The 18,759-nt window shown below is 41.2% G+C and overlaps 1 protein-coding gene across 2 annotated transcripts in view; it reads right to left on the bottom strand.

Moving 5' to 3' along the window:
- The window catches only part of NUP54 (nucleoporin 54), a 381,989-nt gene that overhangs the window by 137,802 nt on the left and 225,428 nt on the right, over window positions 1-18,759 (bottom strand). For both annotated transcript variants that reach the window (XM_085640977.1, XM_085640976.1), the window contains exons 3-4: window positions 9,815-9,901; window positions 6,834-6,989 (exon numbers count right to left, since the gene is read on the bottom strand). In XM_085640977.1, the coding sequence (XP_085497103.1) occupies window positions 6,834-6,989; window positions 9,815-9,901 (243 nt within the window). The remainder of the gene's footprint in view (window positions 1-6,833; window positions 6,990-9,814; window positions 9,902-18,759) is intronic.

Genomic DNA, 18,759 nt, shown 5'->3' with positions numbered 1-18,759 from the left:
ACATTAAGAAATAGACCCTAATAGTGTGGGGGCATATCTTCTCATGCAGCTATGCCCACACCAGGGATATAGTGCACCCAGCGATAGGGCTGATAAGGGGTGGGTTATCTATAGCTTAGGCAGTGTTAGTTGGCATGGCACACCGGCAGTGTGCCATGACGACTTTGTTATTTAGTCTTCACCATGCAATGCCTGCTGCAGTGGCAGTCTGCATGGCCCAGGTGAGGAGTCCTAGGGGAAGCTCTTCAGTACCAACGCCATTGTACCCAGGTACCATTTACTAGGAGCTTACAGGGGGCCTGAAGGACCAATTGTGGAATAGTTCTTAGGGAAGAAGCACTGGCACAGGGGAACTGGCTGACAGGGACCCTGTGCATTACAATCAAAGCCACATCAATACCAGGCACAAAGTAGGGGCTAACCACGTCAAAAGAGGCACTTTCTCACAACAACCTTCTGCATCTTGAATATCCTTGATTACTACAAACACCATAATTGAAAAGAACACCAGTATATTACCCAAGATATAAATGTGCCTGGATTAGAATTTCTCTGGTGTCACCTCATGCCTCACTCACCTTCATAGAGCGCTACCAACAACTCGTGCATGAAGTAAGATTTTCAATTTTCAGTCCCATCCCTCCCCCTTTTTTTGCATTTCCTATTTTTTTGAAGATGCATGCAGCTTCAATTTGTAATGAGGCAGCTCTTTTCTATATAATGCACTGTCATACATTTTAATTTACTGCACCAAGATGGGCACCCACCATCATGGAACGTTAATTTAAAAAAAGAAAATTGCAACCACAGCATAATATTGCATACAAGCAAGTACGTCTTCACTCTGACGCAGTCATTTTTGCCAATGATGTTCAGTATCAGCAACAAACTTGCATTCTTCTTTTCGGCAATGCTACCAGCTTCAAGAACAAGCACTGACAAAGCCAAAAGACTGCCTAATGCCTTTCAAAGGGGAGAGAGACTAGCTTTGCTAAGGCTTGTTGTGCTTTATGCTTATATGCAATTTGAGGGTGTGGTGGGGTGAGAGGAGAGGAGGTGTGAAATCCATAGGAAGTCCCAGAAAGCTATACATTGCTCAAAAAGTTGACAAAAATGTAGATACAAGAGGAGGACCTTTGTGAAACTCCTTTGAGGATTTCACTACAAAATAACTCAATCAATAAATAGTGAATATACATACAGATACAACTGAGCTTAGGTAACCTGTAATGTTCTGTACAAAAGGCATAGTCACAAAAATAATAGGATTGCCCAACTATTCCTTTCACAGATGTGCAGTTTTTACAAAAGCACACAATATCTAGAGCCAGTGATCCATTTATGTTTGACTGATCAGAAACAATGTACCACATGATAAAGAAAAAGCTCATGAATATTGTATTGTATTTGCATTCATATAGCACCTTCTCACCGAGGTTCTGCGTGCCGCCAACATCTCGTACCTTATGTACGCCGACGATACACAGGTCTACATTAAAATCTCTTCCCCCCAGGACATTCTCTCCCTAAACATGGCACTGAAGCCAACAGTTCATTGGCTCACTGCCAACCAACTTAAACTCAACGCCAACAAAACCGAATTCCTTCTGATCTCCCCACCCAAACCTAACCCAGACATCCAGGAATGGATCAAGACAATCACGGCACTAAACTGCCCGCCTACCATTGTTGACTCTGCAAAATCCCTGGGAATAACCCTTGACGGCAGCTTGAATATGCACAGCCATATAAACGCGATGGCCAAAACGGCTAGATTCCACCTGAGCTACCTAAGAAACCTAAAACCCTTCCTCGAGAGGTCCGACCTTAAAATGGCTACCCAGGCCCTTGTCATCTCCAGGCTTGAAAATGGATGCTCTACTCTCGCAGGGCTACCCAAGAACTCTCTGGCCCCACTGAAAGCCTGCCTCAACTCCGCTGTCAGACTCATAACGGGCTCAAAAAAATTTGACCACATCTCTCCCCACCTCAAAGCTCTGAACTGGCTGCCCCTGGAGGCCAGAATACAATTTAAACTGGCCTGCATAACTCACAAAGCTCTATACGCGAACTCACCGACATTTCTTGCACAAAAACTCGTGATATCCGGACAGGCCAGAAATTCCCGATCTGCCAAAAACCTGCTGTTGCAGCCAGCAAAATTCCGGAAGAAAAAAACCTACAATCGAGCCTTCTCTGGAGCCGCTCCAAGAATCTGGAACTCTATCCCACCCGCCGTTAGAAGACTCCCGTCCTTGGCACACTTTAAGAGGGAGACCAAAACTTTCTTAATGGGAAAATACCTCATCTAGTGAACCCCTTACTTTCAGACTTGCCGCGTGTGCCCTATCACTGCCTGCTCTTTTTATCCCATTTGTAGCGTCAACTGCAGCTAGGATGCACCTCGTGGATTGGAAACTTTGTTTTGTATTGTTACTCTGCATACTTTAATTTTTCTCCCTCAGGTAGCTTGAACTTGAAATTGAATCTCCCCCTGTATCCCTTTCTCTCCCAGTGTGATCCCTCCCATCCCTACGTCTTACTCCCCCCTCAATCCTGTAAAGCGCTCTGATACCCTCACGGGTCTGGTTCGCGCTATATAAAACTGTAAAAATAAAAATAAAATAAAAACCTTCTACCCCTGACTAGGTGAAGCACTTTTTCTGCAAGTAGTACGCTACTCCGGAACCCATAAAGGATTGGTGTTGAATTAGTATATTGAAATATGAAAGTAATTCGATTGGTGGTTATGTTAGTCAGAGATCTGGATTGAGAAGGATAGAGGAGGAATAGAAGAGGGTTAAAGGTTTGCATTTATATAGCGCTTACTACCCCTGACGAGGTGTTGAAGCGCTTTTTCAGCGAGTAGCATGCTACTCTGGAACCTATAAAGAATTAGTATAGTTTAATATGAGTGGATAGGTTCGTCTGTTATTTGGTTTGAAAAGGATAGTGGAGGGATAGGAGACCGAAGGATTTAGACTTTTATTTATTTTTTTGTTTTGGAGGTCATAGCAGTAGGAGGAGGCTTGGGATGAGTAAAAGGGATGTGGAGGGGAAGAGTCAGAGGGAAGGGTTTAGAAAGGCTAGTTTTGGGGGAACGGTATAGTAAAAGAAGTATGAGACGATGCAAGGCTGGGTAGGGTAGGGAAGAGTCTAGAAAGGGTTACTTGGATCATAGTAGTAGAAAGAGGTTTGAGATGAGTCAGAGTTGAGGTAAAAGATATATTGAGAGAGGTGTAGGGTAAGAAATAGGGTAGTGCATTGGATTTGCTGAATTAGAAGAAAAGTTATAAATGGAAAGTATATAGATGCATAAAGGAAGTAAGTATATGTAGATTATTGATAGAGGTTTAGGGTGAGAAATAGGGTAGTGCATTGGAAAGAGTAGTAGAAAGAGGTTTCAGATGAGGCAGTGTTGAGGTAGAGGATATATTGAGAGAGGTATAGGGTGAGAAATAGGGAAGTGCATTAGATGTGCTGAATTAACAGAAAAGTAATAAATATATAGATCCAAGTACATGGAAGATATATAGATGCATAAAGAAAGTAAATATATGTAGATATAAGATGCATTAAATAAATTCTAGCTTTCAAGTGTTGTTGTACTTCAAATTCATTTTATCAATTTGTTTTAAAACTATTTTTCTATACGTTTACCCAAAGCAATCCACATATATAGATAGATATCTATAGTACAAATAAATGCTTATATACAGAGGAAACATAAACATTAAGGGTAAATTAAAGCTAGGCTTTTTTTCTAATGTACCTAAATCTCTGGGTTTAGGGATAAGGGGAATTTGTACCTATCTCAATCCAGGATTACCATAATCCCAGTGTTTTTTCAAAGTGTGTTTACTGAAGACTGACTTAAAATAGGAAATCATAAGTGTAGAGAAATTCATTAAATAAATCTCCTTCCATCTTCAGAATTATTTAAATTAAAACAGTACCCCACCAGCATTAGTGGCACCTACAACCAGGAAAATGCGAGGCCCAAGGATTAGACTGTGGAAAGCGCAAGGAAAAAGCTTCAAGTTGGGCTAGTTTTGGGAATATGGATAACTGCTATATTTAGCCCTGGAGTCAACTGTCAACCAGGGAAACCTAATCTCAGACAATTCTGAAAGCTATACACCCAGTGAGTCCAGAGCAGTGAGGCTTGTGTGGATGCCACCACTTTTTCTTCACCAATATGCCTCGCAAATGATACATTTTGGTTAAAAACAGAACTACCTAACGTTTCTGTGACAGAAAGTTTTGGAATTCATGGGGACCAGCAAAAATTACACTACCTCATGCTTCCACACTTCTAAGGATACAAACAGTTTCTCGTGCCTTTCGTTAAGGGCAGGAGCAGGCAAATATTGTGGCATGAGAGGCCAATATTAAGGTCAATGTGGTCTTCACAAGGCCGGTAAACCCACCTGCATGTGGGGTATCATTTTTATAAGACGAAGTTTGAGAAAACTGGACTGTAGAAAATTTGCTGTGAAGTAGAAGTTCTGGACTCTTTAGTCACAGAAGTGACGTAACTGATTTTTTTTTTAACACATATTTTGATATTTGCAGGGGATTCTGGTTCATAAACCATGTTGGAATTCATGCAGAGCATGTTATCCTAGATTCACTTAGGTCTCTATTCTTCAGAAATTTCAAGGGGAATTATGTTTCCACAGATGTCAGACGACCGCTGGCAAAAATACTGCTGATCTCCACTAGGGAAGCTCCCTCCCATCAAAAACATTCCCTGGGTGCAGTATTCAGATCCCCGCACAAAAACATTGAAAACCCACATGTTGTAAACCACATTCAGATGATGCAGGAGAAGTAGGTCAAGACATGACAGGGATATGCTCTTGTCGGGGGACGAATGGAGGAAACCACCATGTTCAGAGCATTACCAGATCAGCCAGTCAGGGTGAGGGAAGTCTGGCATCGAGTGATAGAAACATTAGGCTGTGTAGATTTTGAAATATTTGGCAGTGTCCAGAGATGATACCTACGGCAAAATAGAGAAGGGCCCTTTGCTGGATTTTCCTTCCATTTGTATTTTAAAATGTCTGAATGCACTGCACCCAGTTTATCACCTTTAGCCATCCTGAGTCAAAAGAGATCCCATCCATATGCACAGTAACCCCGAGCTCAGGAGACCGAGGGGAACATAGATATGGGTCAGGCATTGGCAGAGATAGGTTCCTGTATGAAGGAGACTGAATAGAATTTCCGTGGTTTGGAAAAACATTGTTAAAAATCTGACAAATATCATTCTTTACATTCTCCAGGCCAGACAGTCATGGTGAGGGAGGCCTGGCTGCCTCATTATATTCCTTAGGTTGTACGTAAAATATAGTTTTTATACTTTAAATTTAGTCCAGAATTTGAAACAGTGTACCAGGAACAGAGATTCTTTTGCAATTTAATAATCTGCTGTTGTATTACATAATTGTGCAGACAATATTTTCTAGGAAGACAGACATATTTGGTATTGCCAGACTGTAGACATTTAGGGCAACAGTTTCTGGATTGGTGTTTAGGTTTGTCGACTTCAGAAATGTGGTAGAATAATGAGCATGTTTATTAACTAATGAAAATATATCCTCATGCTCATATCTCCAGGATTCAATGAGAAATGGATGCAGAGTTAACACCAATTCTACGTCAGGACCAGAGGCTTCAATTTGGCTTCTCTATCTTTACTGCAAATTTTCACCAAGATTGATCTAGAGCAGAGGAAGTAGGCCAGATTCAAACAGATATATAGTTATCTGCACCCCAAGAAAATAGAGTAGAGGAGAGTGGTGGGAGTGTACCAGGTACAATCAGGGTGCATAGAAACCCCAATAAAGTGGATTTGCCGGAGGTCACTTGTCTCCAGGCTGGTTTCAGATTGTTTTGCTCTCAAAGGCAAAGTAAGGAGTTTTGGGAGGAGGAGTTCACAGGGCAGGGCCGGTCACTGCCAGCACACAGGAGAAAGAAAGAAGAGGTTCGCCCCAGCGGGCACCCGGAAAAGGAAATCATCGGATGTAGGTATCAAATTCCCCCGAGAGGCACATGCGGACCAGGCCTTACAGAGGGAAATAAAATAAGAAAGCTTGAAAGGCTCCATGCGTCTCTCCTGACTGCAGGGAGGCCGCAGGGGAACTGGGGCCTACGCCGCCAACGGGAGGCACATACAGAGGACAGAGGTACGCGGGCTGGCCTCGGGGGAAGAGTAATCAGCGCGTAGAGTGCAACGTGCCTTCCCAGCTGCAATTGGCAACAGAACGATACCGCCAACAGAGTATGTGCACCAAAACATGCAACAATATGAGAATTAAACAGAAATCATAGAACAACGAAAGAACACTTCGCTTTGGCTGCAGCATCAAAGAAAGAGGATGTTTACTTGTGGGTTGACTGCATTTGAGATTTATGCGAAATGTAGCTTGGTGTTTACTGTTATTTTATTAGCTACTGAACGTTTGCCGTAAAGTTAGAGAAGCATAATCGTGCCTCTGTGTCCTTTATAGAATTGAAAAGTCTTAACACAAATGCTAGAAACTTTTTCATACCCAGTTCTGAATATGCCAAAAACAAACTGACATAGTTTGCACAGGTGCATCTGTTTGAACAACCTAAAAATGACTTTGAGAAACAGGGAGGCACAGACACCTCCGACTTCAAAGGCTCAAGGCACTGCAGAAAAATAACCTGTTACATTGTGCTAATGGGCTTTGGAACCATACTGCAATTAAATAATGGTGCATGAAGGAAACCAAACAGGACTATTGTTTTTCCATATTTTGCATCGCTTGCTTTTTAAAAACACTTTAGCAAACTACACTTACCAGTTTGTTGTTGTTGTTGCTGCTGCTGCTGTTGGGTGTTAAATCCTCCAAATTGTGAACCTCCTCCTAGCGTACTGCCCAGGCCGGTACTGGTACCTACTCCACCAAAGCAACTACCAAGCGTGAAAGATTTATTTTGAGTTCCACCAAACAAACCTTGAAGCAACACAAAAGACTTGAATTAAAAGCAATACTATTTTCTCTTTTGAAAAAAAAAACCCAAAAAACAAGGAGTTACTAAATTTAAAGAAATATGTGAGCTTCTCCCAGCCTTCCTTGATACATTTTCTAAAGCAAGCGAAAAAGCACACAATAGAAACTGTAAAAGTCTCCAGGTGGCTATTTATTATGCATTATCATTAGAGGTGAGATCGTGCAATTGATCCTCTTGCAAGACATTTTAAAGCAAGCGAAAAAGCACACTCAATAGAAACTGTAAAAGTCTCCAGGTGGCTATTTATTATGCATTATCGTGCAATTGATCCTCTTGCAAGACATTTTGCAACAGCACTTGCAACTAAGAAGGTATGAGTCAAGAAGATCTCTAGGACGACACAAATTTGCATTTTTTAGGCTTTTAAATTGTCATACAACAGAGTTATCTGGGAAGAAAATGTAATCTAATTCTAATAAAGGTGCAGCAAAGATCAGACTGGAGATAACAAGATCCACTGGAGATCTTGGGAAGGGGCGCACTTTCCCTTCAATCAAAAACGGTCTGCCGAAAATAAATTCAGGTAAATTACTCCAGATTAGCAGGTGTAACTGAATTTTGTCTGACAAACAATTTAACATTATGATGTCTTTGTTAAACAGGGATAAGCTAATGCGGAAAAAAACCAAAGAAAAGCAAAGCAATAACATGGTCAGCAGATTTAGGATTTAGTCATATAATGTGTTCATGATATTGGGTTGTCAAAGAGACAGCTATGTAACAGAATGTGACACAAATACAGCTATTTTAGATCACAAAAACATACTCCGCATAACCACTTAATACAGTCGGCATCAGAGTACTACATTAGAAGAAGAGTGGTAACTGGCATTGTGACATTTGGACGATAGATGCCGAACAGCATATTAATTGATGGAGGATTAAGTGTGTTATATTTCAATGTCTTTATCTACTCCTTTAAAATTTGTAAAGAATGTGTTCATTTTATCTTATGTTTGGGCCATTTCAGTTCACCATTTCAGCCAGTTTAGTTATATACAGCTGATGGAATGTTAGATGTCAGTGGAAGGAAGGAGCTGGGTCTAATTTTCTGACTAAACGACCTACTGTTTTTCTCCTTAGATTCGCCTTCGTTACACTGAGTTACGGTGAGGGCCACAAGTAATGTATCAAATGGTCTCAGGAGTACGTTTTTTTGTTGAGGCTCAATAAGCGTGGCTAGTTTGCAATCTGAGTTAAAGCAAGGCATTGTTTTTAGTGGATAGGGCATGGGAGAAGCACAGCAAGATTTTGTTTCATTGAGGTAATGTAGGTTCATGCAATGGTATGTAGCAGATATGTAATAGATTCGAGGAGTGGGGAGATTACAATGGACCATGACGGTAGGAAATGTAGTGAAGTGTTGGACGGTGGGAGGGGAGAGAGACCAGGGATCTCAACTTTTAAACTAAGCTGCAGGGGTTGGAGATTTTTGGAGGGACAGCAGTACAAGATGTAATCAGATGTTTATTGGAGGAGAGCGGGAGCACAGGAAACTCAGGTCTTTGTAAGTGAACTAATGTGGCCATACTCCCTCTCATGCTCTTAGGAAGAAGCCAGTACCAGTGGCACTCCAAAGCCACAATCCCATAGTGATGGGGCCTCCAAAGCAACAATTAGAGGTACATTAGGTCTTATGTCCTTACCTCTATATAGGTTTGAAAAACATGCCTTGCAGTGCTATTGTAGTCACCTGTGTAGACTTAACTGAGACCGGCTTTCTGCTCCATGTTTAAATTGAATTAATTGATAAAGAAACAGTCTCCTGTAAACTCTGAAGTTTTGTCAGTGCCAAGATGCAGGCCATATTAATGTATAAAGAACTAGGAACACCAGGACTGTGCCCAATTGTCTAAGTAACAGATTGTTAGGAATGTACTTTGCCTACAAGAAATTGCATCGTCACACGTTACAATTCAAACCTTATTTTAATTACAGTTTGGTATTATCAGATCTCCACCATAATGAGAAAGTTATCATAATAAGTTACCTCACTGAATGACACCAAAGCAATAGCTTAGCCAAGCAAAGATTTAGTCGGAGAGCATACTTGGCATGTTCTGCAACAAAGTATATTCCCCATTATTAACAATATATTCCTAAAGGCATGCAAATTACACGTGAATAAGGATTGGATGTGTACGGTTTTAATCTCTAACTTAGTACATCTGGAAGATTAAGCTGGTTAGTTTGTAGCTGTTCCTGAGTGGGTTAGTCTACAAGAGTTGATGAATGCCCACAAACTTGTAACTTTTGCTTTTTTTAGTCCTTCTTACAGGCAGTTTCCAACCCTCCAGATGCATTTAAATTTGCTGTTGTCGATGAAGCGCAAGTACGTTTCCAGGTTTGCATAGGTCAAGGGAATGCGAGAATATATTGAAAATTTCTAAATAAAAACACCAACGTTTAGTAGGTATGTATGGAAAGCACTTTCTCTAAGAGGAAAAATATTTTCTCGCACAGGAAAAAAGTAAAACATGGTATGGCTTATTAGTATCGATTTACAGATATAGAATTTTCCACCTGCATACATCCATTTGCACAGGCATATGCATTAAGAAATCTACACTTTTTCTGAATCACTCGTGAGATTGTTTACAATAACATGAGAAAAAAATAAAGAAGAAAATAAAGAAAAAGGACACCTTTAAGCTTCGGAGCAACTCAACAGGAACAACCCCCCTCCCCGATACCTTGGCTGCACAGTAAGTTAAAGACTTATCGAGGAAGGAGTAAAGAGCCCATGGTATCAGAGCCCATGTCTTACCTGTGGTTCCTGTACTGGCAGGAGTAGAAAAGCTAAATGCAGAACCTGATGGTGCAGTAGTAGTGGCTCCAAATCCTCCAAACCCACCTAATAAACAAAATGACAAATTAATAAAGTACAATGACATGGCTGATGTGGAAGGAATTTTATGAACGGGACACAACTTTGTTAGCTAAAGTTCAAATGATTGATGCTTTTTATGCACCGTTTTCCCAAAGTAAAATTAGGATTATGCATTAAGTGAATGATCTGGATGCACTTTTTTGCTCAACAGGTATCCTGGGTTGAGGACTACAAGTGCATCACTAGTTTATCTGCACATTTCAAGTCTCCATGCTTCTGTACACCTTAGAGGCATTCCTGCAAGTGTGTTTCTGGGACTCATACAGGTTTGAAGCAAGTGCAGGTGTGTTTAGGGAAAGTGTGTTTTCCAAGAATGAGCAGGTCTATTTTAAGGTTTGTCCATGCAACACGTGTGCTTTTGCGGATATTTTAAGTAATTAATTCAAAATACTGGGCAACCAGAATAAATGTTACTCTACTTCCCTCTCTCCCTTCTTAGCATATCCCACTGCACTGCTACATCTCTTGTCCTAGTATTCTTCTTGAGGGGCACTTGTGACTCGAGTCAAATGCCCCACTAGACGCCATGCAGCTACTAACAAGATATTAAGCTAGTTATTTTATTTTCATGTTTGGTTTTGAGATTCTACCAACTTGAGGGACGATGAACATTAATGGTGCAATGACTTTGGAAGCAGGAAAGCTGACCAGTTGATGCCAAATAAACAGTGAAATGGTTAGCTCAGTGGCTTACAGCTTCAGATCTGCACGTACAGGGAGGCTGAGGGATGAAGGTGGGTCAGCAGGACAAAACGAGACTGCTAAGGTGGTCTACATCATTTTGTGTAGGTGGATGGGAGAGGCTTAATTACCATTGCTTATTCCATGTGTACAGTTGGCATCAAACTAAATATTACTGACATTGTGCTTCAATTGAAAATAAAGTAATTACAGTCATGTCTTGCAATGCCACTTGTTTGTTCCAGCTTACAGAAGTAGAATAACCACCATTTGGGGCATTTAAGACATACGTTAGTTTCTGGTGATACAGTACTTCCAATCACCACCTCTGTGTTGGTTACAGCCTAAATCATTCATTGGAAGAAGAGTGGATAAGGTCAAGGGATTTAAAGGTTTTTAAAATTTTATTATTGGTTAATCACATCATTCTCCCGCTCTCTGTGCTACATGTGTACTACATGAGTCCCTAATCTGGAGGCTATAATGTCGATTCTTCAACAGAGAGGAAGAGAGTGAGAGAAATGGGAGGGGGGTGGGGGGGAGCAAAGAGAAAAAAGGGGGAGAAGAGCGAGGAATGAGGAAAGAGACAAGTGTTTGTGTGTGTATGCATTAATTCCAATAACCCTAAACATAAAGGAATGGAAGATATACTATACAGATACAATATACGAACACATTAAAGGCTTGCCTCCCCAGCAGAAGAGATTGTGATTTGCTATTGACGTCATACTATAACAAAAAGCAAGTTATTCCAAACCAATATACAGTTTATTAGTGTGCCTTAATTCCGGCAGACTCAAAATGAAAGAAATGGAAGCATCATTTTAAATCTAGCGTGGATTAAGACCTAGGGTGCTTAATATCATTTTTGCGATAGGACTGAACCGCGCAACATCCTGTAAACATATCTCAGTTGTTGAAAGCGAGTAAAGACATCATTTGGTTGTGGATTAGCAAATTTACATTTGTTTTCCATTTTTTTATGAAGTAGGTTTTTAAACCAGCCTCTGCATGCGGTCTCCTGTAATGTTGCAGCTCATAGCCTGTGTCTCCATGGGCACATTTGCAAACAGTGGCTGTAAAGGTTGACATGCACACCATGAGCTAAAGTTTGCTTCAAAATGCTCTCCGTCAAGCCTATTAAGAACAGGTGATGGATGCAGTAAAGTGTTGGCTATAAATCGCTGAAGGTAGTACAACATGTGGAAGTGTATTGTATTCCAATAACATCTTTTCTTACCCTCATGAGCGGTCAAGGTGGACAGGCTTCAAGCTTCATTGTAAGAAACTGCTTGGTTGTAAGCGTGTTGAAAAGAAGTGTGGCCTATGCAGGATGGGTTTAGTACGGTTTGGGTTGCAATGTCTAGGCGTATACTAGAGGTAAAACAAGCAAAGGTAGAACGCGTGGGCTATACATTAAGGTTAGCTGTGTCTGATATTAAGCGTGTTCATTTTTAGCATGATCTGTGCGGAAGAGTTTTAGTTTTACGCGTTCTGTGATTAGTCTCTGAAAAAAGGGTCACATTTTGGCATTCCATAACAGCGATAAATCAGTGTTCACTGCATCTATGTAGGAAAAGCAAGGGAAAATAAAGTTCTCTACTACACAACAGCAGTATTTATTCATGTTGTCCGAGGATATTGTTTGAAGGGTTATGTTTGCAAGTATGTAGCTCCTATAGTAATTAATTTTCCAGAAAATAAGGGACAAAAACACATAAGTCAATATCATGACTGCCTGAAACAACAGCAACAAAATTATAAACGCTGCAAAAATGCCCAGTTTGGATAGTCACCTTATTTTGCATGCTCGTGTTATTGCAAGGGCATCAGCAGACATTCTCATACATAAATAGGAAGGCAGCATTTGTAACCTCTTACCTCCACAACATAAAAATCCACTGCCATTATATTCAACAACTCCACAAAATCATGAAATGTTACACTATTGTATTAATGATTAGGAAGACAAAAGACAAGTGGTATTCACGGTTTGAAATTAATGGGATGGGTTACATGCCAAGACCACAAGCACAACAATTGTTCTTGGTCCATGGTGTGCGCCATAAACAATGCAAAATATATTGTCTAAATCTCTGGAATGGGACTCTTATTTGGCAACAGTAAAGCTACACACAGCCAAGCATTGTGGTTGATACGCCACATGTTAATATGGATTTCACCACCGTCTGGCGATTTGGTGCTACAAATCCAATCTCAACGTTCAAGGTACAGCATTTCTCAACAGGAAAAAAAAGATTTTAAAGCTTTAATTATTTTGATAAATAACCAAAAAAGGGCCTAGAATGAACACGTCCTTATACATGATTTTAACCTCAATCAGTAAAAGAAGAGAGGCAACGGTGCAGTAAAACAGCAGAGGTCAAAATAGGTGTACTTAAATTTTAGAAAAACGACTGTTCATGGTGAGGATATACAGTTGTGGGCTGGTCTTCATTCTTTGAAAATGATGTAAATATATTTACATATACATCTAATTTTTGCAATCTTGACACAAATTGTATTTGAACATCTACTGCACGTTTCAGTGGTACACTAAAAATCCTGTTGAAATCAGCGAACAATGCTCATAAATTACAGACTAAGAGAACACTGTCTTTTCCCACACAGAGTTGTGCCTCGTTGCTGTGCAAACTGCTTCTTTTTTTGCCACCTACTTCAGGGCTTGGCGATTCATTCTGCGAGTTTACAGCGCTGGAGGTTGGACAGTCACATTAGAAATGTTTACTTTTGTGCTTGCTTATGTTTGCATGTGCTAGAATATTAAAATGTAGTGATGCGCTTATTTTATCCCAAAAATATTCTACAGGGGCAGAGTGGACGTGACCCATCAGAGCTCTGCAGCATTCGTTCTAGAAATCAAGGCAGCAGGAGCACCCAGCCCGCAAACGACTCACCACCGACTGGCCCTGTAGGGGTGGAGGCACTAAAGGAAATACCGGATGCGCCTATCCTCCGCTGCTTCGGTGTTGGCGGCAGCTTGAGCCTGCGAGCCACGATGGATGCGCCGCTGCTGCCCTCGAAGCAGAAGCCGGTGACTCATGATGTACCCCTTTCCATTGGCTGAGCAGGTAAGGGACATTGCTGGATGCCGGGGACGATGTTTGATGTGATACAACCGCAGAGTCCCGCCTGTTTCCAACACTGTGGCTGCCCAATTCCAACATGGTGTCTACAATGCACCTAACAGAGGGACCAGCCTGGGCACCAGGAACCTGCAACTTGCACGCCCAATGACACTCCCACGAATAATGCGGTAAAAGGGACATCCCCTGCCAAGAACGGCCCTTAATCCGCTCTGAGCGAGTCCCCATACTATTGGAGAGCAGCCACTCCGGGAGGTGGTGAGGGTGGCGCAGCACTGCATCGCACCTTTCCTCCCTAGAGTGAATACCTGGGACTAGGTGGACTAGCTTGAAGGGTCTGCAGTGAACATTGACAGACTCTACCGGGGATTGGGCAGGTTACCTGGTTCATATACATTTGTGTGCACAAGCTACAGCCTGCCACAGGGTATGCACTGGCATAAGTTGTGAGCAGTGGACCCAACATTGAGGACAATATGCCACACCTCCCATGACAAAGTGAACTGGTGGAGAGTCCTGTAAGGTGCTCGTTTCTCGACGCCCTATTACAGGATGGCCTTTGGTGCCCCTTTCTTTGAGACACTTGCCCAGGCCCTCGTCTGAAGTCTACATGACTCCAAAAAAGACACAATCAAATATGGTGTCAAGTTACTTTCAACTGACAGACACAAGAATTGCACTCCACTACCACTAGAAACGATATAATGGCCCTAACTAAGGAAGACCTTCTTTCTTCACTTCATGACTTTAAGAAAGAGTTAAGAGAGGCGCTCAAAGCAGACCTACCTACCTCCTTGGAAACTCTAAGGTCAGATCTCACTTCCCAGCTCTCTACATTGCAGCAAGTGAGCACTCAGACTCTTGATCTTGAAACTAAGTGCCAGAAACTGGAACAATGGGTGGAGCAACTGGAAGGCTCTTCGTACCAACTTAAGGACCACCTGAAGGCTACGCTTTTGAAATGCGAAGATTACGATACTTGATGCTAATCTTGCCTTGATCTTTAAATTTCGAAGTTAGATTGCTTTAGTGAGTCATAACCCATATGCCCCTACTTAGCGAATGACAACTGAAGAATACTAGGTTCCCAAAAGTTACAGTATGTTGTTCATGTCCGAAGACCATGTGGGAAACTTTTGATGAGTCACAAGTTTGGGTGGTCGGGGGGGGGGGTGACCTCTTCATATTTACATGTGCTGCGGAAGGATGGGTGGGCGAGAGCTGAAGTATGTGTTCTGGGGCTATTGAACAAGATGGTCCACCTGGTGACATCAAGGTGTCAACAATGTTGACTTTAAATGTCATACGGGTGAACTCTCCGGCCAAATGTCAAAACTACGTAAATATCTTCTCAACTAGATACACGATATAATAGCATTACAGGAAATGTACCTTAAACGTAGTGAAGAACACAGATTGCGCCATAAAACATACCCCCTGATTTATAGATACTCTGCCCTCACCAAACACAATGGGGTAGCCCTCCTCATTCACTACTCTTTAAAGTTCCAACAAGAGGGTGCAAATCAGATATGGAGGAAAGAGTTCTGATGTGAGAAGAAAACAGAGGGTTGAATGTGCACAAAAGCGTCAGTCTTTGCCCCAACTCTATCCAGACAACCTCCATTCAATTGTTTCTCACCCTTCAGGGAGGGTTTGCAGAGGGAGAGATCATTCCGATATGAGATTTCAATCTCATGTCGGATCCAGAGTTAGACAGCACCCGCTCACATAGTCCCTTTACTGGGAGCTTTCCTAAGGCTCTGAAACAAATGATCCGGTCCATGGGACTAATTGATGTCTGTAGAACTCACCATCCTACTACAAGGGACAAAATGTTTTAACCCCATTCACATCGTACATACTCCCGACTTGACTACACCTTCATAAGTTAATCACTGGAACACTTCACCTCTTTCAGATTGAATACTAGAATAGAAATATCACAGGCCCACTTAGTTCAGCTACTCTGGGGTTGACTTGCTCACGCCCACCATGCAACATATGACCCCATTAGTATCACTCATGGTTTGTAGTTCGGGGTTATTTAGGGGGTGGGGGGATAAAGTTAGGCACTGCTACTGTTAGAGGGTAAATGTAACGGATGACAGTGTTCTATTTGAACTATTTAATTGAAATGCAGATGTTGTATATTTGATACTGGATGTACCAACAACACTCTGATGCATATTTCTGATGTTTACTTTACGCATCACTGGCTTTGTATGGCGAAGTGCCCTATGGAAAATTCAATAAAGGAAGTTTGTCATTAATATTCTACATATTCACTGCATATGCTACTACAGATTCCCTGCATGTGCTACATGTTTATCTTTGATAGCCGCATTCATGACCATCATCAGAGACGAGAGTTGACTGTTCTAGTCCCTGGATTGCAATCTATACGATCAATCCGGCTTGTTCGGTTGAGCTCCACATGTTGGAAATGATATTCACGCTCAAAGTTCAGGGCGAGCGACAACTGTACAAGATGCGCTGCTACATTCCAGCAAGCGCACAAAAAAAACCATTGTTTTATGATATAACGTTTTCATAAATTGTGAAAGGACATAGGAACGTTAGTACTATTTGTATATATTGTAGGATGTTTTCCCAGAAGTCAAAATGTGGTGGTATACATGAACAACAAGATGGGGACTATGGGATAATATGAGTGGTATGGATAAATGAGTGCAGCAGTCCAAGAAATAATTGGAATGAAGTGTAGAGCATTCAATGGTAGAAAGATCAGCAATATACCGGTCGCTAGGGACAGTTTACCAATGACCCTTTTAGTTTCCAGAGCACATTGTATAATGTCCATATTATCTTTGTATTTAATGACCAACTAAGGTGCTATAACGAGCTACAGAATCCTGGTGAGCTTGCATCATCAATTGGAAGCCACTAATAAAAGTTATGTCAAAAAAACGTGCACAACTTATAACAAACAATATATTTTAAAAATAACTACCATTAAGTAGCTACATCTCATTATGATTAGGATACAGATTCTATGTTTTAAAATAGGGTTGTAAAATCAAAGGCATAAATGAGTTGCTCGGTTTGCCGTCATTTATGTGCCTAGAGTCCTGTGCCGAATATTCGTGGACTGCTGCAGTTCATACTGAATGTTAATGGAGTGCTTACTTCACATCATCTACCTGTACTTGCAAGGCCATTACCAAAATTGAATGGTGGTGCTGCAGTAGTGGAAACACCGAAACCTCCAATGTTAAAGTTCAACGCTGGGTTCACTGTTAATCCAAAACCCCCAAAATTAAACCCACTGGTACCAGAATTCGCATTTTCAAGCCCACCAAATCCTGGTGTACGGCAAGCATTAAAAAAAATTAGCAAGAGTTAGAAACAGTTAAGAACTAGGAAAGAAAAGACTTTGTATGAGATTGAAATGCATGCAAGACAATACAAGACATTAGAAAATCAAAAGAAAATCAATATCAGCAAAGGCAGATTAATATACAGCATAAGTACCGACCTGCAAATATCTATTTTAAAACATCAGCTGTGTGAATTTCAATCAAAAGGTTTTGACAGTGCATGTACAAAATACAAAAGAATCTCACATTAATTAGACAAGCAAATTAAAATCAGCAGATAATGCCTTGATTCCATTTCCAATTAAACAGTGATGCGAGACTGGTGAAACAATCTGGTAACTAGCATAAATAAACTACAAACAATGCTGGACAGAAAACCTTTTTTTATTTATTTTTTAAAGACAGTATAGGTGTGACCATTGTCCCATCAGAAACGGCATTCAGCACAGAAGCCAAAGTGACAACTAAATAATTCAGCTTATGATTAGCACAAACATTACCCTTGGAATCTTGCTCACGTCTGCTAAAACTCAGGACACCAACTTTACAGAGATATGCCGTCAGGGCCCTAGTTACCACTGAGCCGGGGTTCCAGAAGGGGTGACCACCTCACCCCAAGCCTTCGAAGACAGCTTACTCACTTCTAGACTTTTCACCTACAAATAATTGCTATGAGATGCGTTATGGTAACTGGGTAATTAAAAACAAATTACTGACTATTAGATTCTCGCTAAAGCCCTCGACTGGATATAGGTTTCGGATAACATGGACACCCCACTTCTTCAGTTAAAATCCCAGTAACTTGCTGACCTGACCTCTGAATAATAAACAAATTTACCATTAATATCCTCTACTTAAAACGTCAATTCTAGTGAGTGACCCAGGTATAACGGTACTATTGTTTTTAAACTAGAATTTTTCTTCAGATTTCTAACCAGGTAACAAATGTCTATTTGAGGGATGGGGAAAAAGTGGCATGCCATCTCGAACAGACACAATGTGAAATTCATGGCTGTATCCACCTGCCACGGTCCATTGATAAAACGATCGTACATATGCAGGGCTGGTGACAGCGTGCTAAAAATCTTTTTTAGGTAAAAGGATTCCAAAGGCAAGAAGCATAGCAAGCATCAACCCCCCTATAGTTTCCTTGCTGGTAATGAGCTAGCTGGGTCACTACTGCTACTTTTATGTTTGTTTTTGTTTTGCTGCCCTGTCCAGTTATGTCCAGAAAGCCAATGTATTAGATGGCTTGGGTCAATGCTAATAGAGAGGATCGGTTGAGATGGTCTGCTGCAGTAAAACATTCTCAAGCTGGTAGGCAATATTGTAGCTTGTGGTTTATAGCTCTTGCTCTACAATGTACACCTCAGCAGAAGAGCTGACTACTATAAACCGAAGATGAAAGACTTTCTAAATGAACATGATGCTCTTTAATGCAGCCTGGAACTCACTTTTAGTATCCTCATATCATAACAGCTGAGTAGTTGGTACCGGGTGCATTTTGTTTTAGCTCTCCACATCCTCTGAAAAGTGGCAAGAAGTAGCTTAGTGGAGCAGATCGACAGTGGCACAGACAGGTGTACTTACAGTGCATTATTTGGATGTAGCCTATTCTGACAGTCAGTGTTTTCGCAAATAGGATTGTATAGGACTGTAGCCACTAGGGGTAGCGAGTGAAGCACATAACATA

The sequence above is a fragment of the Triturus cristatus genome, chromosome 2_2, assembly GCF_964204655.1.
Source record: "Triturus cristatus chromosome 2_2, aTriCri1.1, whole genome shotgun sequence".
NCBI classification, from domain to species: Eukaryota; Metazoa; Chordata; class Amphibia; order Caudata; family Salamandridae; genus Triturus; species Triturus cristatus.
Note: the sequence above shows the minus strand (reverse complement) of the source record. Positions and strands in the feature narration are given on the sequence as shown.